Genomic DNA, 22,978 nt, shown 5'->3' with positions numbered 1-22,978 from the left:
ATTATAGTGAGCCCTTCCTGTGTGGCCTCCATGGGTCCCACTCAACTCAGCACACAGGATCATGGGAAGAGGGTGGCAAGTGTATTTGAGATGGAGGAGGAAGGGCTTTCGCTCTTCCCTGGCTCAGAGAACCCCCCTGAGCATGCAGGTATGGAAAAATTCTTACTAAATCCATGCACGCTAAAGGCTCTCTGTTCTTTCAGCTGCAAGCAGAATTGATACTTGGCAAAATTTTAGGGTGAGTGCTGCTGTGCTTGAGGCACTCAGAATGTCTAAGAATAGAATCAGTTATTGATAGCTGAAGATGACTGGGTTTATCCATGTGATAAATGTGTTGAATATTTTGCTTATTTGACCTTCTAGAGGCTAGGTCCATGGCAGTAAAATGAATTTCTTTTTGTTAGCCTTATCACAAACTGCTGAACAATAAAGCTTTACTACAGTTGACAATCCAACAAGGGTTAGTGATGCAAAGAAATAATAGGTTCTTGCAGATTCATATAATGGAAGGACAGTAGACGTTTCCTCTACACATTTCTGAGGTTAACTGAGGTTAAAAGAGTATCAGGAAATAGAATTGAGATTTTGCAGTTATAATTGCTGCTGACACACACAATCCTACACTTTCAAACTTGTAAGAAGACATAGTATAACATCTCTGGATGGATAACAGGAAAAAAAAGAAAGCACAAGTGAGGTGTCCAGCATAATATCAGCAACTTAATGAAAATATGACAAATAAATGTATTTGTTGAACAGTGAGGCAATGGGCAATCCCCGATATAAAAAGAAGAGGTGATTTGAACATTGAACAAGGACTCATCAGTAGAGTAGAAACAAAGAGAGTAGTTAAAACATGAAGAGATATTACCCAATAAAAGTCCTCAAAACAGATTTGACAACAGAAAAAGAAAACAATTGATAAATGCCTTACAAAAATGCAAGAAAAAGTCACAAAATGGGGGGGGGGGAGGGATTAAATAGGGAATCCCCCAAAGAAGGAGGACCTTAATGAGAGCTAAAGGTGCAGAGATGGCATTCATGCTTGATACGTCTCAAATTATTTCTGTGTTATCTTTGATTACAGAAAATGACAATAATAAGCTATATAACTAAAATGGTTAGTGTTCAGAGATACAAAATAATTTGCATAGATCAAAGAATAAGCCTATCTGTCTCAATAAAACAGTCATAGGAATGGTAATCAGATGCTTATGTAATGTCTTAAAGACAGCTAAGAAATCCACAAGATGGACAGATCCACCTTGTGGAAGTCACTGGATTACTCTGCTGTCTCTCAGAAACATACGAACGTCATTTGAGGCTTCCGCAAAGTTGTTATACCAGTTAATATACATGCAATGTCAGACTAAGTAATTTGAAATAACGGTAGGCATTGCATAATTTCCTCTTGGTAATAGATTGTGTGAAGAGAAATATAGTAGAAAAGAGACGGGAATATCAGAGACTTAACCTTTCTGATGACATTTTCTTGCTGTCCAATCTGCAATGAGAAGTGCAGGCCAGAATGAGTGACCTCCAGACCTCTGTAAAGTCAATGGGATTGAAAATCAACACCAAGATACTTAAGACTGTGAAAACCAATGTGTAGTGAGGAACACTAATAATAATTTCTGAGACTGACCTAAAACTGTTTACCATTTCAGGAACTCGAGCAGAATAGTAAGTGTAACTGAGAGTAAAGATAGAAGTATTAGAACCATACGTACGAAAATGAGACGTACCATTGTAACCCTGACGCTGATCAGGAAATGCAGCAGCCTTATCCTGCAAACCAATCCCTATGAATTAACTCCAGTGTAAAGGCTTTCCAGGCACATCTAAACATAATCTGGAGATTTATCAAGACATGCTGTTTGTAATCTTTATGAACAGCTGCCGTAGAATAATCTATAATATCCTACATACAGAAAAATACTTGCACTATGAGCTGTGCAGAAGGATATGTCAGATGTCAACATGGCTAGAATTAAATGGAATGAAGAGAGAGATGGCTAATAGAGAGGGAATACACAAATAACATCGGCAAGCATTTGACTGGAATGCTTAAGGTGAGACATGTTGGAGTAGACCAAAGATGTTTTCAGAACGCACAGCCAGTGATAAGATTAAGATCTGTCAGAATGACGTAGGAAGAACTGGGAGCTGCTGCACAAGACCATCTGAAATGTGAGGCAGTAGTGAAGGCCCCATGTTTCAGATGGAATAACAAGGTTTAATAAATGAACTGTCAGTATGAGAGTGCTTCAGTTTTAGGAGTGGGGAGCACTCTTCTTGAAGAAGAAATGATGGCTTCAGGGTTCCAAAGGTTCACACAGCTTGTGCAGTGTGCTGCTTGCCTGCTTATTGCCCCAAATTCCACAAAGTTGCTGTCTTCTGTCTTGACAGTTTCCCCAAGTGTTCCAGTTACAGGGATTGCCTGCTCAATGTGCTTTTTGTAGGGTTGCAGTTTCAGCACTGGTTTTCTGTCACTGTTTGACTGCTGAACCATTTTTCCTTGTCCTTGTGCATGAGTATGGCAGAGAATAAAAGTAAGAACTGGAGGTGAGTTCTGAAGAAAATTACTTTCTGCACAGCCTTGGATTTCAGCTCAACTTTTTTGCAGCTCTTTCTCACATTGTTAGCTTAACTGCCACTCCTGCTGATGGAAAGTGCAGAAGAACATCTGGCCTGAGCGTGTTTTAGCTCTTTCACCCTATTTTGGAGGGGAACAAGCATGAAGCTATATCTGCTTAGACAGTTGAGGTGAAACTGTTTGGATTATGTCAATAGTTGGTTTGTTGCAGAAGATATGCTTGCCCAGAACGGGAGTCTGTGAAATGAAGACTTGATCTTTTCATCCATGTGTTTGGGAGATAGTGGTTTGAGTGAGGATATCGGTTATTGTAGGGATTGGGGCAGGCAGCTGCAAACACCATGCTTCCCTCATGTGTGTGGGTTTTCTTTTCTTTTTTTCTTGTTCCTCGGTACTGTTCATTTCGGTAGAAAATCCCCCCCTGAAGCGGAAGAAGGGCCCAGCCCCTAAGATGCTGGGAAATGAAGTGTGCAGTGTGTGTGGGGACAAGGCCTCCGGCTTCCACTACAACGTGCTGAGCTGTGAAGGCTGCAAGGGCTTCTTCCGCCGCAGTGTCATCAAGGGTGCACAGTACGTCTGCAAGAATGGCGGCAAGTGCGAGATGGACATGTACATGCGTCGCAAGTGTCAGGAGTGCCGGCTGCGCAAGTGCCAGGAGGCGGGCATGCGGGAGCAGTGTGAGTGCAGGAAATGGTGCTGGCAGGAGCACTGTGGCGTTGGGACAGGAGGTGTGTGGGGGTGGGCTGGGGGCCGATGGGTATAAGGAAGGGGGCAGTGTGAGTACTTGGGGGTCACATGTGAGCCATGCAGGCTGCATGCTGGAATGTGTGTGGGAAGTCACTGAGAGCTTAGCAGGGATCATGTGGAGAGGGGAAGCTGTTAGTGGATCAACACCGGTGTGCTGAGAGCCCCAGCCCTGCTATATTCCTTGTAAGAACTCGTGGAATATGACATCAGAGGAAAGACTCGCAACTAAGATTTATACGTTCTTCAGTATGCTGTCAATTCTATCAGTAAACTTGGGCTTCTGTCTGTCTTGCGATCAGGACTGCAAGGTTGGTCACCATGCTCCTTGAGCAACAGGCACTTTCCTTTGCTTTGTACTGTGAGGTTATGACAGAGGTCAAGGGCAGCACTACAGTACTGCAGCTGTGTTTGTGCAGACCCCATCTTGTTGCTCCCTTTAGTGAACTCTGCTGTTTTTCTCACACGAGGCATAATGCTGCTGTTTCTGAATATTCAACAATGTTCCTGCTCACATATCAGGAACAGCCCTCCTTAGCCAAGGCATCCGGGTTTCATCCCTTTGCTGGCTGAGACTGACCGAATGGATGCTTGGTTAATGTTACATCTGTGTGAAATCTCCTTTTCTGACATCCAGCACCCAGAACAGTGAGGAACAGAGGATATTTCGGAAACATCTTATAAAAATACTTCTGCAAAAAGTCCCACTGAGCTGCAGCAAGGAAACATGCTGTTCAGTTTTTTCAACATGAAACACAGCACACCTAACACATGTAATCAGTATTTGTCGCACTGGTTTGTGTCAGCATTACGTACGCTGTCTTTGCCCCATTTCCCCCTGCTCCTGAGAGCTACGAAACAGATGCCTTGCTACATAGCTTTTCAAATACTACCTGTCCACCTTGCTACTCTTCTGTTGCAGGTAGATACTAGAGAGCCTCAATGTGTTTCTGCATTTACTCATTGTCTTATGTTGAAGACAGCTCAGGAAAATTAGGCCAAAAGGAATCTTTGGGTTGTTATTATCAAGTGCTTGGCAATTCTTGTTGACACTGTAATCCCCGCTGCAAATTCGCCTTGTTAATATTGACAGAAACTGAGGGCTTTTTCCTCCAGCTGTTTCACTTGGAAGGTCATTCCAGAACTTCCCTCTACTCATTGTTGGAAACATTCTTCTAATGCCCAGACTGAAGTTATTTATGGCCAGTTTATTGTTCTTAAGCCAGTGTGAACCATGAGGTTAAATAGTTCCTTCATGGCAAACCAAGTAACTTGGATTGCTTTGAATTTAGCATGGTGTAGAAGCTTGCACATAGGCAGTTTTCAAGATTCAGTAATATCTGGTAACTTGTTACTCAACTATAAATTCTTTGTGCATCTGAGTCCCAAGATGAGGGACTGTAATCACTTGGATCAATTACTTCCCTTCTTAAACTAACACTGTGACTAGCATTCTCTAATCTTACAGATCCCCCTGGTGATTGTATTGAATGTCTTTTGCTGTTAGAATTGTAATTTTTGTGCGTGTGTGTACCTGTGTGCACATCCTCCCTGTTGGAAGTCAGGGATAAAGGTTACTCTTAGCTTGAATGTGTGATGTTCTTTGTCTTTCCCTCCAATCCCATGGACTATCCATTTCAGAATGCGCTCTCACAGTAGTTCTCCATTTCTTGTCTTCATGTTTAACATGATTCTTTTGAGAAATGCAAGTACATACTTGTTCAGTTTTGGGGCCTGCCTTCCTGTGTAGCAGCCATGTTTCCTTGTTACCTGGGCATAAAACATGGCCAAATAATCTTCCAGCACTTTTTAAATCTTGTTTGCAAAGTCAAGCCTTTTTTTTTTTTGTCTTTGTTCCTGAAGATACCTTTTTTTTTCCCCCCAGTCAGTCCCTTTTCTGCTTTTTGTTCGTTCATCACTAACTTGCAGGATGATTCTCTTGAAGATAGTCCTTGAATCCAGGTATGTCTGGTAGTTTCCCTTTTTTTGGATGCAGTTTGCTCATAGTTTTTGCAGCTTTGACTTAAAGAAACAACAAACCTCCCCTACATTCAAATCAGTGAATTCTTCGGATAACTTAGTTACAGGCCATTAACAGGTTTTTGTATTTAAATTAGCTCATAAGCAGTTGGTCCAATAAGATTTTTCACAACATATGCCTCTGAGTTGTTTTATTCCTTACAATGTTACATCTAAATGGCGTATCCCTTGACTTCACAACTGAAGAAGACTTCTTGTCCTACTCCTGAAGGACTTGCAGTCCTCAGTACGTTTTATGCAAAGCTATTCTTTCGTTATTCATCTTGCAGTATGTTACTGCCCTACAGTCTGCTGCAGGTGGGCTATGTAGAAAATTGTCCTTTAACTCTCAAACTCCATCCAGTACTGACTCTGACCTCTCAAGAGTAAGATGAAATGACACAAGCTGTTAATTTAGCAATATTGGAAAAAGACACAACAACAGGATAATATAAAATACAATGGACACACCATGGCATGTGAAGAGAGCACCTGTTGGAATCTGTTATCACATGACATTTTGGGGAATTGCTCAATGGGGAAAGTCGCTGTGGTCTTTCTGAGATCTGCAGGGCATCACGAAGGGAGCTTCTGTCCTTTGTGAACACTTTGCATGACAGTATGATTAAAAGAAAGGCAATAGAACAACTTAAAATGGGGAAAAGAGAGAGAAACAAATTATAAGTATCACTGTCTGCTGTCTGTGTTGTGTACACTCAGATATACCAGATGCAGCCAGCTGTGATCTCTGCCTCTCCATCCACAGCATGTTACCCTGTGTTTAGTGTGGTTTCCAGTGTGCTCCGATGTCACAACTGATCTCTGGCTATTCCTGCTTTAGATGTTCTGTCTGAAGAACAGATCCGACTGAAGAAATTGAAGAAGCAGGAAGACGATCAGGCTCGGACAGTCGTGGTGCGTCCAAACCCTCCGAATCCACCAAGCCCTTCCCACAAACTGACGCCTGAACAGTTGAGCATGATAAAAAAGCTTGTGGCCGCTCAGCAGCAGTGCAACCAGCGCTCATTCACAGACAGGCTCAAAGTGACGGTAAAAACTCTACCAGTGTACCCAAAATAAGAAAAAGTGAAGTCTGGGGAGTCAGGGTAGTGGGTAAATTATTTGAGAGAACAGAGATACTTTAGGCATTTCATTTGTGGGCTAAAGTTCTGTAAAGAATAGCAAAGGATGATGTTCCAGTGTGTCTCTCTTTCTTTCTCTGTTCACTTCATCTTCTCATCTTTCTGCCCTGGCTCCATCTTTCACATATATATGCTGTCTCTTCCCATTCCCACAGCCGTGGCCCCAGGTTCCTGACCCTAATAACCGTGAAGCAAGGCAGCAGCGTTTTGCTCACTTTACAGAACTTGCAATTATCTCTGTGCAAGAGATTGTGGACTTTGCCAAGCAACTACCTGGCTTCCTGGAGCTCACCAGGGAAGATCAGATCGCTTTATTGAAGACATCTACCATAGAGGTGAGAGTTTGGCTCCACCACAATACGTAGTGGCAGAGATGAAAGAATTGGGAGTACCCACCTGGAGAACTGGTTCCCTGCCTTTTTTTGGGATGGGCAGGCTGAAGGACCATTACTGTAGTGCCAGGCTATACTGGCAAAGGGCCATGGAGGAGAATGAGACGAGTGTTGGTAGTGGTAAGCACGTATTTCCCCCTTCCCAGAAGCAGACACTGCAAAGGATGCAGCAGAATTTACCTTGGAATTTTTAAGCACTCTGAGAGAAACTGCTTGGAGGGTTTTTGTTTGTTTGTTTTTGTTTTTTTTCAGAGATGCTCTGACAGTCAGCACATTATAGATGTTGTAACATTCTTTCCTGTTTTCAAATCAAGTATATCTATTTCTGGTTTCAGGTGATGTTGTTGGAGACATCTCGGCGCTACAATCCAGAGATTGAGAGCATCACCTTTCTTAAGGACCTGAGCTATAATCGGGATGACTTCGCCAAAGCAGGTGGTGCATTAGACAGGTGTTTCTTCCTTCCCTGTGTCTTGTGTTCTTTCATCTTTTCCTTTTTAATGTGGAGTGCTGGAAATAGTATGTGGGGCCTTAAAGCTGAAGTCAGGTGAGAGGTTTAGAACAGACCAGATCAATAGCCCCACAAACTTTTTTTTTTTTTTTTTGCTTTTAACATGTGATACTAGCTCAGTTCATGTCTTTTTGTAGGTGTGAACTTGCTTTGGAAAATTTGGACTCTTACAGCATGAAAATCTTGCTTGTAAGAATGCTCCTAGGGCTAGCAGCTGGTGTGAACTTCCTTGCTGGTAGAGATCTGACGTGGACATGTGGTCTTAGAGCCGTATCAGATCACAGCAAATCAAACCCCAGTCTTCTCTCCTTTGCAAGTATATCACTTGCTAATCTGGATGCATGCTTTGAGTGATGACGTTAGTGTGATTACATTTCGGTTGATGTGAAGTCTATACTGTGCACTGAAGATCCCTGCAGAGTGCTTTACAAACACCATCAGCTCACTGTACGATGGTCTGTGGTGATGTGATTTCTGAAGTCTATTTTTCCAGGAGCAATGAGTGTCCATAACTTCATCGGAAGTGTGCATCTTCAGCATTTCTGAAAACGAGACTTTGGCTGTCCTTCATGTGATTTGTTTGTTTGTTTTGGGTTTTTTTGTTGATTGCTTGTGTAGCTATTTAGCCATTTATACTTGAGATGGCTTTTATATACAACTTTCATCTTTGACGCTCTTCCTGGTAGCCTTTTCTTCAGATTATTAGGAACGCAAAAAGCAGGCAGCCAGAAAGATTCCCTCCATCTTGTTCATCCTTCTCTGATGCAGTTGTATCGCAGGAAATTAGAAACTTGGATGCTGTTTTGGGGGAAAGACCTAAACTTTTCAGCATGATTGTTTAGCGCATAGCACAGAGACCTGATTTGACAGTGGCCTCTGTATGTTATGACAATAAATATCAATGCATTTCTGCCTAACTGCATTTATCAAAGGACGTGATTGGAAGCCTAAGTCAGGCTCTGCCTCAGCGCTCCCAGCTTTTTGAGCTGAAGGAAATGGCATATTTCAGACTTCTTGGAACTATATATTTTCAGCTCAGACTGACTTCAGATGAATCTGGAGCATGGGATTAAAGCTTTCTTTGAAAGCAAGAGGGCTGTTGGGTTTGAAGGAGGTGATGGTGTGAGAGTGGAAAGTGTAGATGTTGTACTTGCGGGCTTCTGACTTTTTGATGGACTTATCTGATAGTTGATGTTGTGTTCCTTTAGCTGTTGCCTGGTAATGTGCTGTGGGACATCTAAGGCTCTAAGAAAACCCAGAAATAGTGTCATTTTACAGTTAGAGCCCAACTCCTCAGCCACTGTTGTTGGTGCTCACCAGTAGTGGTGGGATGTAAAGGGAGGTTTCAGCCACACTTGGAACATAATGTAAAGGTTTTTCCCTGCCTGTCCTCCCCACTCCCTGGCATACTGTGGTGTGTTTCTGGCAGCTTATTCTGTGAGAGGGAGGGAGAGAGAGAGAGAGAGGAGACAATTGTCATTGCCTCACCCTGTTCTCTTTTGTTTGTTGCAGGTCTGCAGTTTGAGTTCATTAACCCCATCTTTGAGTTCTCAAAGGGAATGAATGAGCTACAGCTCAACGATGCTGAATACGCACTTTTAATCGCCATCAACATTTTCTCTGCAGGTAAAAAGCCAGGGAGATCTGAAGAGCTGCAGCAGTGAGTCAGAGGGCAAAGAAGGTAGAGTTAAGGAAGGTCACAAGATGAAGAGGAGTAATAGAGGGTGTAGAGGGTCTAGTGATAAAGGGAGTGTGTTACTACTTCTGCGTAGGGTATTCATTATATTCTGAATTTTCTAGTGCAACCTCCAGAGGAAATCAGATTCTCCACTGCTGGAAAAGTGTATAGAAAAATCAGCCAATATTTATCTTCCTCATTTAGAAACTGCTGTTGTACTGTCCCCGTAATGTACTTGGCACGTCTCTGGTGTGACGCCGGTCACACGGCATGAGTGACATCTAGTGGTCAAGTAAGGATGTCAAGTGGTCAAGTCACTCTGGATGTGAGACCGGCACCGCTCTGGGCCAAGACAGGGCTTTGCAAAGAAGCCACCTCTACTCTACTTCTGTTTTCTGTCTTGTGACCTGAAAGATTAATTTTTTTGTTTCTTTGTTCCTGTTTTATAACTGGCTCAGCTGCTGCATTCCCTCCTGAATGGGCAGCTTCTCATCTTTACTGGGACAGGAATGTGAGACCAAACACACTTAGATAGTGACTCCACCTCTACAGGAGTCAGATTGGACTCTCCATGTGCAGTAGACATCACTGAGAAAGAACAGTTACAGAAAACTGACATAGCTGCTGCAGTCATGGATGACTCTCCCAGCTGTCCTGGGTGAATGCTAGATGAGGTTTTGGGGAGAGACCATACTGAGGGTCTGGGGTTGGGCAGAGATGTCAAGTCCGTTGAAGCTGCCTGTGGCAATCTGCTTACTTCTAACCTGCTTTTTGGCAGACCGACCGAATGTGCAGGACCAGTCCCTGGTGGAGAGGCTGCAGCACACCTATGTGGAAGCCCTTCATTCTTATATTTGCATCAACAGACCAAATGTAGGTGCCTGACCAGAACATCTCCGACGATGATGCAGACTGATTTTGTGTCTATGCAGGCACAGTTCCTGCAGTACTGTCTGTAACAGGTCTCTTGCTGCCTGTACTGCCATGCTCTTCCCTTCTGTGGCTGTTTGGTAGCAGCTGTAAATGCAGGATTTGTGAGCTGTCACAGCCTGCTGTCCTGTATCATGTTCCATAGTTTAGCCAGCATGGAAAGTCTGGAGTTTTGGGACATGGTGTAGTATTTGTGTTCCTTCACACTGCTGCCTCCTGGAGAATGCCGGGTTTAGAGGAAGTCAGGATTGTGGTTACAATGCATCATTCGGTGCGGTAATTTTTTTTTTTTTTAACAAAGTTTTAGTGTGAATTTACTAACAGCTGTCTATTTGTCTGACTCTGCAGGACCGCCTGATGTTTCCACGGATGTTAATGAAGCTGGTCAGTCTTCGGACACTAAGTAGTGTCCACTCTGAACAGGTGTTTGCCCTTCGGCTGCAGGACAAGAAACTCCCTCCCCTGCTTTCAGAAATCTGGGATGTGCATGAGTGACCGCATGCTCCCAGGGCACTGACGTGCCGACATAATGCCATCTCCCAGCCTTTGCTAACGAGAAGCCAGCCTCCCCTCTCCAAAGCACTGAACTCTGGGCTAGGCAGTGCAGGGAGTGATGAGCCTGAGGTTTCAATGTTGTCATGAGACTATGCAGGAGGCAGCTGGGGTAGATCAGATGGGGGGTTGGTTTCACTGTAGTGCCCATACCCCAAAGGAATAACGTGAAACATCTGAAAATGGTAGAAATGAAGACCTTCCCCCCACACACATACACCTCTTTCTTCAGAGTCTCTCTCTTCTCTAAGCATGTCCTGAGGGCTTGCCCATTGATCCTCTCCTCTCTTGTTGATTATGAAAATGAATTTGCAGGAACTTGCCAAACCCTCTCTATTGAGAGTAACCCAGCTCAAAAGGCTTCTGCAGGGTCCCCAGTGTACCTGGATCTGAGGAGCTCAGGGAAGTCAATGTGGATGTTCTAGGGTTTTCACTGGGTTTCCTATAAATAAAATCTCTTGTACGTGCTGCCCTTTACAACGATTCCAAGAGAAGTAGCTGTTGTTTTTTTTATTATGAGACTTCATCTCTAGAGCTGCCCTTTCATTCTGGCCCTCCTTTGGAAAAAGGATCCTCTAATGTGTAGTGCCCTTTGTCTAACAGGGAGGCCCTCTGGGTAGGGAACACTTGTACATCAGAAAGATGTCAGTCATAAAGTAGTGGATTTTTTTAATGTAATACATCGGTTTTATCTCATGGTGGTTCTCAGCCAGTTCACTTTACCTTTGATTTGCTAACAGCTGGAAAACTTTAGTTCAAAACAAATCAGGGCATAGATTTTATCTTTAGGGGTGGAATAGAAGAAAGATAGGTGGGAAGGACTGGTACCTAGGCAAGGTAGGTGTGGTGGAAGGATCTCAAAAACTTCCAAGAATTTGGAGCATGTGGTATGTGTTCCAAGGTGGGTGTGAAGATGTATCGGCCAAGGAGAGAGGACACACTGCATTTAGTGAAATATGTGGGCATTGCGTAAGCTATGGGCTGCACAACTCTCAGATCATGGGCTGCAGGAATATTGGATGTAACCAGATCCACTTGCGTCTTCTTCCTTTTGCCAAAGTCTTTCCAAGGTACTTGCTCAAGGTTTTAGTGATGGTCATGGGATATGGAGGTCCTTCCTGTATGAGGAGTGCCAACTGCTTTAGAAGGACACTTGGGTCTTGTATCCTTTCTTCACTTTGGGCACTGAGAGATCCATACTGGATTTATGCCCCAAGTTCTTAAGTATCCACATCCATAAGTATTCTAGGATTTACAGCAATATTTTGTCTGACAGAAGAGAAACTGTTGTAAAACATGTTCCTTATTTTCCAAGAAACAACATCTTATGGCTGATCTCAGAGATGTAACCTTAAGTATCCTGGTAGCTTGGTCTCATGAGTCTTCTCTGTCATAGGGGTCTATGTTTGCTTGCCCGGTGAGCATCCCAAGAGCCTAGGTTCACATGGCTCTGTTTGTTTGTTTGTTTGTTTTTTGGGGTTTTTTTTTTTTGGCTGTGTATCTGAGCGCTATGCCCGTGGTGAGGGTATCGTGTCCATTTTGCACTTGAGGTTGGTCCCCTGCCACTGGCCTTCACTCTGCACCTTTGTAAAGCACTTGTAACAATCTGTAAAATAATCTGTTGTTTTTTTATAACTCATTGCAATTGCAAAAATTCTTGTTTAAATCTGTATTTTTAACTAATCTGTTTGAGAAATGTTAATGTTTATATAAAAGAATAAAGCCTAATACAGGATTTTGACATTCTCTGTGCTGTCATTAGACTGGAGGGGGGTGGAATAAGTTCTTAATGTACCAAGCTCAAAGCTGATATGAAAGTGAGTATATAGGTTTGGGGAGAAGCAAGAAGCGGTGAAAAAGAAAAAGCAGTGCAACCCCAGGCAGTTTCTTTGGGTCTCTACTATGAGATTTTAGCTTGCTAGGCACCTTGCTGTGTGCCAGAGCTGGCAAATAGGTGAAGTGGATTAAGTGCATGTCATGAAGACCATAAATTATCCATACATACCTCACCTTGATTTGTACAGCTACATTCAGAATTTAACCCTTTTATTCCATGTGATCTACTCCATTTTCTGCATATCATGGCTCACCAAAATTGTAATAAGAGTCCAGTGTGCCCCTGGCTGTCAAGTGGATTTCAGCAGGATCCTAGCTGATACCTGGTATGAATACATCAGAAATGATCAGCATAGGAGAAGCAACAGGAATAGCTGTCTGTATGCATTACCTCGATGGGAACAGTAGAACGGGGGAAGCAGAGAGCTGTCCAGCATTAGCTGCTTCCGCAGCACTTGAAGATCCCCTGCCACAACGGGAAAGGAAAGCAATTGTAAATTCAGCAAGGCTCCACACCACAGGCTGTTCTGCTGAAGCCTCTGCATTACTTCAGAGTATAAAATTTAAATTGGAAACTACTAAACCAGAGGAAGAGGGAACAGGAATAGGCTTATGAGAAACTGCAGCAGGGTATGAGGTGGGGAGTAATGAGCAGAGCTCGAGACCTCAAGCCAGCCCTGGGTGGATTACAGGGTGGCTGGGCCCTACTCCAAGTATTTGCTAAACAATGAGGCTGTCAACAGTCAGAAGAGGCAGTGGCAATGAAGCTGCAGCTTCAATTTTTAGCTTCATTTTCTTCGTTTTGAGCTGTATCTCATTTTTATTAATTTGAAGAGAAAAACTGCATCTAAATTTGAGGTATTTTCAAGGTACAACCCATAACGTTGCTGTTGATGGCAGTGGTGAAAATGGTGATTTTTCTTGGCTCTTGCTTCTCCATCCCTTTTCATTATCATGTAATCAAATATAAGCTTGTTTACATATTCATGTCCTCATTTTTTTAAAAGCGCAAATCAGTACAGAATTAGTTTTTTGTTTTATAGCAGCTTCCCAGCTTAGCCCAGTGAGCTCAAGTAAGCAGGTGTGGGGAAGAACCTTCTGTGAGATCAGTGGCCCTTTGTACTTTTATATTTGCAAAATGCTACGTAGGCTTGAGCCTCAGTCCTGCTGCTCTAAGTCTCTGTACCCTATCTGTTTCAAATTAATTTTGTTAACTTGGCCACTGGAGAAATCGTGGAGTGCTTGAATGATAATCTCAGGAGGTGTTCCCTGTTGGCTCTACCCTTATGCAACAGCTGTGTTTGTTCACAATCTATTCAGATCAATAGGGGAAGAAGGGATGGGTGTATTTCTGAAATCCCAATTTCCCCACGATGGTCAAAGTACAAAAGTGGAATATCAAATCAAGTATTTCACCATTTTGCACCTTATTGTATGTCTTTTTTTTTTTAACTATTGGGATACTTGCGGTAGTTTTGGTTGCATTGTGGGTTCATTTTAGTAATTTTGGTTTTGTTAATAAATGGATTTGGTTGTGCAGTGTACTGCTTTATAGGAGTTTAGAAGGAATTAAAAAAGCTGTATGTATGTCAAGCTTTTAATAACCCAATTCTCTTGTAATTTTATGAAGCCAGTAGCAAATCATCAAGTAGCTCGATACACGCAGGGTGACAATACACAGCACTGTATCTCCTTCTTGTAGCGTTTCCTTATCCATGTGGCTCTCGCTGGCCTTGCTTGCCTGGATCCGGGCTCTGCTGTGAGGCTTGGCCTTCTGCTGGCCAGGACGAGGTCTGAAAGCGGTAATTCCACGCTCCATGTGGCCGAAACGCTCCAGGTTATCTTCATGCAGCCTGGTCTGGAGAGCTGTGTCCGCGCAGCTTTACCCCCTCCTGCCATCTTGCCTTCGCCTGCCGGCTGCCCCTCACGGTCCCGGGTGACAGCCGAGTGTGATGGCGGCGGGGCGACAGGGGCGCCCGTTGGGGCGGCGGGGCGCGAGCCGCTTCCCCCTCCCTCCCTCCCCGCGCGCCCCCAGAGCGCGCCCCTCCGGCGGGGGAGCGGGGCCCAAGCCAGCTGCAGCGCCCCCCTGCGGGAGGCTGGTGAAGTGGCTCCCCCCGCCGTGGGTGCGAGTGGTTCGCTCCGCTCCTCCCTCTCTCTCTCCCTCCCTGCGGGAGGCGGTGGCGCGTTCCGCTCCTGGCGCTCGATGCGGAACTGGCCAGGCGGCGCAGAGCGGCGGGGCGCGGCGGCGGCGGGGCAGGTGAGCGGTGCGGCGCAGCCCGGCCGGGCGGGCGGGTGCCTGTGCGGGCCGGCACGCAGGCGGCGGGGCGCCTGTGCGTGCGTGCACTTGCCCAAAGCGGGGAGCCTGCCCCAGCGCCGCTACGCGTGGGTCGGGCAGGGGAGCGCGGAGCCGGGGCGGCCGGCGCTGCCTGAGGTGATCCGCGCCCGGACAGCTGGCGGTAGCGTCCCCCCGCCCCGCCCGCCTCTGGCTTTGCCGCAGCCGCCCGGCTGGGCGCTGCGGTGATGCTCGGGTACGGCGAGCCCTTCCACAAGGTCACTGCAGGAGGGGGCAGAGGTGGTGGCCCGCCGCTCCGGGGAGCGGGGCCGGCTGAGCGCTGCTCCATCCTCCCGGGGCTCTGGCTCTGGGGGTGCGCGGGGCCGCCCGCCTCGATGGCCCGCTGTGCGGCGCGGCCGCTCCAGGCAGTCGTCGCGGGGCCCTGCCGGCGGCCGGCCGGTGGCGGAGCGGTCCCCGGGCGGGAACGGGCAGCAGCCCCCGGGGGGTCGCCTGCGGGTTTCCAGCGGAGTAGGGGACCGCAGCGCGCTGGGGCTGGCCGGCCCTGGAAATGGCGGCGTGGCCGGCCGGGGAGGGGGCTCGGCCGGCGGCGGGTGCCAGGGCGCGGGGCCCGCCGCCCTCCCGCACAGCGGGGCGCCCGGCGGGCAGGGCCGGGGCCGGGCCCGGGCCTCCCAGCGGCTTTTCCTCGCTCCCCGCCGGGAGGAGGCGGGCAGGACAGTTAGGGCAGGTAAGGGGAGACGCAGGACGGGCTGATGCCCTTTGAAGAGGTTAGGCGTGCAGCTTTGGGAAGGGATTGCTGCAGTAATGTGACTGGAAAGGTGCTTTTACTTCTTGGTTTGCAAACAGCAGATCCTGTTACTCCCCAAGACAATAGAATAGGAAATCCACTTTATGCTAGGCGATTTCTTGCGAAGTAACCTATAAATCAAGACCATTTTCCCCTTAGAAAAGGGTGTTACCACCTTGCTGTGTTGCTCACTTTTATTTTCAGGTGGAGGAAGGGAAGAAAGCTTGGTCTGCGTTACTGTTTGTGTGGAGTCATGATAAAGAAGTGCTTCGAGAACTGATAAGCCTTGGAGGAAACTGATTTGTTTCCTGGCTTTCTTCTCTCCCTTTTTTCCCTGAACTCATCCATATACCGCACTGTTTTCTGACATACGTAGAATAACATACGTTATAAATTTTCAGCCCCACAGTGATGGGGTAGAACTGTGAATCTGGCAATACGTTGTGCTTTCCCTAGGCAAGCCAGCCATTTTCTCTACATTCAGTGCAACTCTGGATCAGCATTTCTGTTGGTGTGCTCTCAAGTGTCCTTGCTGTGCTCTTTGCAGCATTGCTTATCTGCAAAAAGGATGTTACTGGTAGACAGAAGCAAGGGGAGGGAAGATGTATTGTGGTGTCCTGAGGGTCGCATAACCAAACCAAAGTCATCCAAATATAGGTTATTTGGAAAATGTCTCCATTTTTGGACTTTATACTGCTTGAGCCTTGGGAACTGTTTTGGATGGGCACAAGAAGTACTTGCTGTTTTCAGCACTGATGAAAATGTGCGATCCTGAAACATCAGAGAGAGCACCTGAGACATCTAACATAGCTAAAATGCAGTTTTCGCAGGATCTGATCTGGCCATTCCCTCATAGCATGTTATGTAATACTGAACTGATTGATCATTCCAGCTATAAAATAGTTCTTTTGCTTTACTGTTGTATTGTTAGAAAATACGTAGCTCTTGGACCCAATTCAGTGTACCGTGGAATTAATTGTACACTCATTAAGCATCTTACTGTATGTTTAATAAAATGCAAAATCATCAGCAAGTCTCTAGAACACTTTTGTTTGAAAAATCATACAGCCTTGTCCGCACTAAAATATCTTGTACATGCCTATCTAGTGGTGCTGCAGTTGCATTGCAAGTCTGAACTTTTGTGTTTTTACCAAATTAACAGCTTTCAAGCTGTAAGCTTCAAAGTCCTACTGCATTGGTTTCCATACCATTACTGCTTTTAAGACAGCTCTAGTTTTACTGGATGGACAAAAAGGTAAATGCATTGAAAGAATGTTTTCCATGGCCATGATGGCCAAGATACATTTTGATGATATATGTGTTATGTGCCAAAGCCATAAACATTGGTGAACCAAAGGCTGTGTAGCAAGTGGCAAAAAAATAGGCATTCTAGTTTCAAGTTTTCATAGAAAAACTTAAAGTAAATATTCTAGAGGGCAAATCTCTTCTTCAACCTTGTTACCATTCTGTACCTCTTTTGAAAGCAGACAGGGTGTGTATGTAATGAGGTCCAAGTTCAGTCTATTTCAGAAGGATTTTGGAGAAGGAGAAATAGAAGTTTCAATGATTTTTAACAGTAAGCCTTGCCCACCTAGCCAAAGTAGCTTTTTCGTTTTTAGAGGATTAGGATTGATGGTTCAGTAGAAATGGTAGAGGCATCAGTGCATCTCAAGTCTTACTAAAGTGCTTGTTCATATCATCTTTCTAAATTAAATTAATGTTGGCTTTGATTTTATCTGGCTTGGGCTGAGGGGCGCAGAGGCTCATCATTTATAGCTTTTTTCCCCTCTCACCTCAAGCCATATCAAATATTCGTTATGTGTAGGCAAGGTGTACTAGACATACCTCTGGAAAGATGTTCAGTCTGGTCTATTTAATATCTTTTGCAATAAGTCAGTTGAAAAACCAAATATTTATGAAAATTTCTGGTATTAAATTAGCAAGTCAGAAGTACTGCTGAATTCTAACAGAATGAATCTCTTCACAGTTTTTAATTTACAGCACTTGAGCTAATAGATTTTCTCTGATACTTCTTCCCAGATATGTCTGTTAGAGAAATGACTTTCTTTTTTGGGGAAAAAATACTGTTAGAGATTTAGTGCATGAGAGTGGATAACAAATGATGTAAAATTTAGTGACTTGGCTGTCATTTCACACTGTAGTTTTTTAATGAGATGGGTAGTGGAAGATGGAAATTGATACTTTTACGTTAAAACCAAGTACAGAGTTGAATGTTTTACTTTCCGTTAGGAAGGAATTGGAGACAGGCAATGCATATGTTACAACCCGGATTAGTTCCTGCAAATGTCCTTTGGCCCTATTGTGCCTGCATTTAAGACATACTGCATTAAATTTCCGGGCAGCCCCTTAGCAGAAGGGCTTTGACGTAGTTATTTGGTGCACTAGAAGAAAATACAGAATGCAGCTACTGATTGGGGATTTGCAGCAATGGGGAAAGGATTTAGAAACAAGAATGAAAGTGCTTGATATGCAAGATTAATATCACTTCCCCAGTTTAAATGATCTCCATCTATCTCAAGGTATAAATTTTCATGAAGGAAAAGGATTGTCGGTGACCTAACGAGACATGAAGTGAAATAAAAATGAGCAGCATGAGGCATCAATTAGAAGGGAATGTTTTTTAGTGGGTTAATCTGTGGGATAATTGTGGTATTTCTTTTGATGATGGAAGGGTTCAATACTTTTCCTTCTCCACCTCAAGAGCTATGAAAAACTGTTATGACGACCTACTGTTCACTCTCTGTAACTGAGCCTGTGTAATTCAGCTGATCTTTGCTCTGTTGTCTGAGCTAGAAAATAATTTTAGAGTGATTAGATTCTCTGTCACTGTAGGCTTTTAAACCTGTCACGACCACATGAAAATTACTGTTGATGATTGAGAAACATGCTCCTGATTTGTCTCTTGGAACTAGAATAACCAACTGAAACCCCAAACCCAGCAAAGCTCTGAAGAAGTGACCCACATACTGCCAGCAGATCTAAAATCTCTTTATACCGGAGAACTCCCAAATGGGGAGGCTGTGCCTTTTGGTGCCCAGAAACCACTGAATTGTCAGCGGTTGTGTTTACTTTTAATCACTGCTACTAGCAGGACCCTTGCAGTGACATAAAAGTAAGAAGTGCTGCTTGCATATGCCTAAATTACCTATGCTGAGGCGGTTCTCGTGCTGGGTTCCTAGGCATTGCGGTTAAATGAGAGACTGTTGTGTTTCCAGGTCCCTGTGAGAAATAATGCATCAGTGTAGCAGCAAGGAACAAAGTTTCATGGTTTTCTGTTTCTTCCACAGCCTTCAGTATTTCACAGCAGCAGCAGCCCTCAAAAAAGAGCTGGCTGTCATGTCGCCTTTGTATCCTGTAATGTTTGTCAGATCTCTCCTTTTTGTTTTGTTTGTAACTAATTTCTAAACAGCTGTTCTAAGTCGTATTTGTGAGAATCAGGAAATTAAGCTTGTTTTTTTACGCAGGGGACAAAGATACCCAGATTGACAGGAATGTATTTGATAACCTCCAGGAACTGTGTGTTATCTTATGAGCAGGGCAGCCTTTTTTTTTTCTTAATCTGTTCCTTTTCTTTGTCATGTTTGCGAGTTCAGCGCCGTGGTTGTGTCCTGCTTCCCTTTATATTCTAACTGAATTTCCCACTGTCAAGATCAAATGTTTGATCTTCTTACCCATAGGTTTGACACCAGCTTCCCTGGATCTGTGCTTGCCTGGGTATACTGTACTTGCTCTGGAAAGGCCCTTGTGGCAGGAGGTGGAGAGCTCTCCTCCTGCTATCTGATGCAGAGGCAGAAGAGTGCTTTTTGTGATAAAGATGATTAAGAATTGAAACTGGTATTCACCAAAATTGCTTCACCCAAGAGCACTGAGCCATTCTGCTGCCGTGTCTGTATCTGTTTCCGCTTGATAGCGGTTAAACTGCGCTCTGCTGGAGCTACAAGCTGGGCACGCTTGCTCTTTCCTCTAGGCCACCTCGTTTCTCCCTTCTTTCTCTCCTTAGTCTTCAGACATATCCAGCAGGTATTGTGTTTTCCCTCCCTCCTTTGCTGTGGTGACTGCCGACGTCTACAAGGTCCTCTCGGGACCCCTCGTTCTGTCACTCGCTGGCCCTAACAGTGGCTTGGGGTGGTTCCTATCCCTTCTTTGCTCTTTGCTTGCTTCCTCCAATGTTTACGTGTGGGTGAGTCTGCCAAATGCACGCTTCCCACATCCCAGAGCTCTAGCAGGGAGAAAATGGGCTTTTATCTTTGCTTTCCTTCCAGTTTTGACCAGCTGGTACTATGATTTATCACCAAAATTAATAGTAGGATTGGTTTGAGAGTAGGAATTTCTGATCTTCCACAGAGTTGATGAAGAGAAGGGGAAGGTGTGTAGAGGGAAGGAATAAGAAGGCAGGTGGCACATGCAGGGAGACAGGCTGAGTGTAACTAAGACGAGGCAAAACAGATGTACCAGTTCTGTGGTGCTAACAACAGCCAAATAACTGGATTATTTCAAACACTTCTCTTTATTTTCTGGTTCTCATTATCCTCAGCAAAGTTTCAGTGTTTCCACACTGGTTGTGAGTGTCCCCCTTTTCTGCCTTATAAATGGCTGGGATTTATTGTCCGGATCCCGGTGAGCCTGTCATTTGTCCCTGTGTGGCACATCTCCAGGAGAGCTGAATATGCCTGTATTTGGTGGTGATGGTGTCAGGTGAGTGATGTCACCTGTTAAATAAGTAGGTGAATAGCTTGAAACCTATGTGAGAGGAGAAGCCACTGGTTGTTGGTGCTCTCCTCGCAGTTTGTCTGCGGTGTGTCTTTTTTCTACCTGCTGTCCTCTTGTACAAGTCTCTTCTCTGAGCTCCTGGCTCAGAGCTGCTTACCATGGCTGGGGGAGGCACCATGGCAAGGGAGAGCACTGAATAATTTAGCAGTTGCAGCTCCATCCAGCAGCTCTCTCAATTTAAATGTGACATGCTTTGTTGTTTTCTTGTTAATTTTTTATGGCTGTACATTTGCAGTGTTTGGCTTGTGGAAAAAAACCTGCTGGTGCCCGTGTTATGGGAACTGTGGCCTACTTCTCATACGGGAACTGGGCAGAGGGCTGGGAATGGAAGCATCTCATGGGTGCTGGGGTCTAGGCTGTGCTAAAAAGCAGTGAGAAAGTTTCTCAGCTCAGAACTTGAGCCGAAAGCAGTTCTGGTTTGGAAAAGAAGGTACTGCCATAGTGGTTGCAGAAGGTGAGGCTAATTCAGTTCGGGGGCATTGTATAGGTTTTGGGTTGCCTTCTGCCACCCCCAGCCCTTGCAAAGTGTATGAGCGGCTGCTACTGGAGTTTTGAGGATTGATGAAAAGCTGATGTGGTAGAAATAGATGAGAAGGCTCTTGTATTTTGTGATCGTGGCGTTGCACAAGGAGGGGAAAAAAAGGACGGACTTGACAAGAGTGAAGGGCAGGGAGCCAAAGCTCCTGTGTTACTGTTCTCTCATGCAAATCTCTGGAGATTATTTGAAAATAAAAGATGAATTTAAATTCAAACAGTGTAGAGCAGGAGAACTGGCTGGGTTGACAGAGGGTTTTTATGCCAGAATTTATGTTCTGTGAGAAGATGGTGAGTGGTGCTCTGCGTGCCCTGCACTATGAGGAGCTGCAGGGAGGGTCAGAAAGGTGACAGGCAGTAAAAGAAGGGAGGAGAATAAGGTCTTTAACCTAAATTGAAGTGTGTGAAATGAACTGGGGCTGAGGCTAAAATCTGTCATTTCCTTCCTATTAGCAAGTAGAGTACTGTAAAAGTGTATGCTTCTCCTGCATTAGTTTGTTGTTGATGATTTTCCCCAAGAGTGTAGTAGAATAAAATGGATAACAGAATGGTATGCAAATACTTTCTCACATGCTTATCTCTTGTGGCTCATTCAAGGCCTCGGTCTTGATTTTGCTTTTTGTTTTTCTTTTTTTTTTTTTAAACAATTAGTAGATGAATGTCCCGGCCGCATGGTTTTCACGTATCTGCTGGTGGGTACAGCTGTGCTTCTGTGGGGCAGGTACTGCTGGGACCACTCCTTTGCGTTTGCTGCTGCCTGCAAGTTGCTGTTAGGGTTGCACATTTGTGTTGGCACACTTTGCTCATCCTTTTTGAGCAAGACTAAGGGAGCAGCTGCAGTGGATGTCTGTGGAAGCATCCTGCGTGTACCTGGATAAGCGGATTTTGTCAGCTGCCGTTGGTACTCAGCTCTCCGTGAGCTATAATGACTTCTGATATTTGTGGTATTTGTGGATATGGGAAACCTCACTGACTGGGAGGCGTTTAACGTGTTGCAGATGCTATGCTGTCATCTAGCTCGGGGGCCCGCAGGTGCCAGGAGGGGTATGTTTCAGAGTTGGCTCCAGGCAGTCCTTGTGCTTGGGTGAAGCTTGTTTGTAGTGTGGGCAGTGCTGGGAGCTTTGGTGGTGGAGCGGAGGGGGTGGAGCGCTGCAGCTGCTCTATAAATAGACCTGACAGGCTAAGATCTAGGGACGAAAGATTGGGTTGCTATGGAGATTGATCTGAATCAGATTACCTGTGGGTCTGTTTTCACAGCATGTGCATGTGTGGCGACTGCGTGGTCTTGCATGTACAGCAGGCTGCTTTAGCCAAGCATTTGGCTGAAGCGGGGGGAGACAGGAGGCAACGCTGAAGGGCCAGCATATGACAAGGATGGGAAAATCTGTCGCTATAGCAACTGAGAGCCTGGATCAGTCCAGCTTCACTCTGTGATGCTGCAAAAAGGTTCGTGTCTGTGTGGCATGATACTTGTGTTTGTGAACTAATTCTGGTCATGTTCAGTCTATTTGTTGGCATCCCTGTCCATGCTACCTCCATTTTGCTCTGGAAAACTGATGTGGAGGCTAAACATGTTTGGCTGTGTCAGTACTGTTTTCAGAAGGCAAAGAGATAATATCATTCTGTAGTAGGAAAAGAAGAAATCTTTAAATTATTATCATTCTTCAGAAGGGCTTCCAAAGATGTCTTTTTGTATTACCAAAAACTGTTTTCACAATTGCTTCTCTAATTTTCTTTAATCTGATTTATTCTGTCCTTTTCCTCAAGCTTTGAGGATAGATGGAAAGTGGAAACAGTTGGGATGCATCTGCTGTTTTATCTGAAAGGAACTCTTACTGACTCAAGTGATGTGTGTGCTCCAGGGAGGATGCTTTTAGAATCTGCCTGCAGTCCTGTTGTCTACTGGGTGATTTCTTATGCTTGGAACTATCCCTAGGCATTTCGCAGAACCACACCTATATTATAGACTAACCATACTAGATAAATATGCCATTGTCTGTTTTAGGCATGCTTGCAATGCTTTGAAAATGCCTCCTCTCTTTTTTTTTTTTTTTTTTTGTGCCAAAGCGCTAGTATCTTTTTAGGAGTCATAGCATTGGCATGTGCTGCTGCCTTGCCAAGGTGGATGGTAACACACAAAGCAGCTGCACCAGTATAGCAAGTCCATCCAGGTCTG

General features: G+C 44.9%; 2 protein-coding genes across 19 annotated transcripts in view; both read left to right on the top strand.

Moving 5' to 3' along the window:
- The first annotated feature begins 12 nt into the window (after positions 1 to 12).
- On the top strand, positions 13 to 12,299 carry NR1H3 (nuclear receptor subfamily 1 group H member 3). 2 transcript variants are annotated; one of them, XM_075502636.1, is made up of 8 exons: positions 13 to 148; positions 3,007 to 3,273; positions 6,201 to 6,409; positions 6,657 to 6,836; positions 7,229 to 7,328; positions 8,917 to 9,030; positions 9,861 to 9,955; positions 10,361 to 12,299. In XM_075502636.1, exons 1-8 carry the CDS (start codon positions 31 to 33, stop codon positions 10,505 to 10,507), a joined length of 1,230 nt encoding a protein of 409 aa, XP_075358751.1. In that variant the 5' UTR covers positions 13 to 30; the 3' UTR covers positions 10,508 to 12,299. The 2 variants fall into 2 exon arrangements, with proteins under 2 accessions (XP_075358751.1, XP_075358752.1); XM_075502637.1 differs by lacking the exon at positions 3,007 to 3,273 and having other exon boundaries at positions 23 to 148.
- A 1,919-nt stretch (positions 12,300 to 14,218) lies between these two features.
- Positions 14,219 to 22,978, top strand: part of MADD (MAP kinase activating death domain) — a 76,637-nt gene continuing 67,877 nt past the window's right edge. For 14 of the 17 annotated variants that reach the window (XM_075502633.1, XM_075502631.1, XM_075502632.1 and 11 more), the window contains exon 1: positions 14,593 to 14,657. The gene's annotated coding sequence lies outside the window, so the exon portion shown is untranslated. Of the gene's footprint in view, positions 14,238 to 14,592; positions 14,658 to 14,812; positions 14,832 to 22,229; positions 22,249 to 22,978 lie in introns of those variants that run through there. The other 3 variants (XM_075502619.1, XM_075502620.1, XM_075502617.1) reach the window with 3 other exon arrangements.

The sequence above is a fragment of the Mycteria americana genome, chromosome 5, assembly GCF_035582795.1.
Source record: "Mycteria americana isolate JAX WOST 10 ecotype Jacksonville Zoo and Gardens chromosome 5, USCA_MyAme_1.0, whole genome shotgun sequence".
NCBI lineage: Eukaryota > Metazoa > Chordata > Aves > Ciconiiformes > Ciconiidae > Mycteria > Mycteria americana.
Note: the sequence above shows the minus strand (reverse complement) of the source record. Positions and strands in the feature narration are given on the sequence as shown.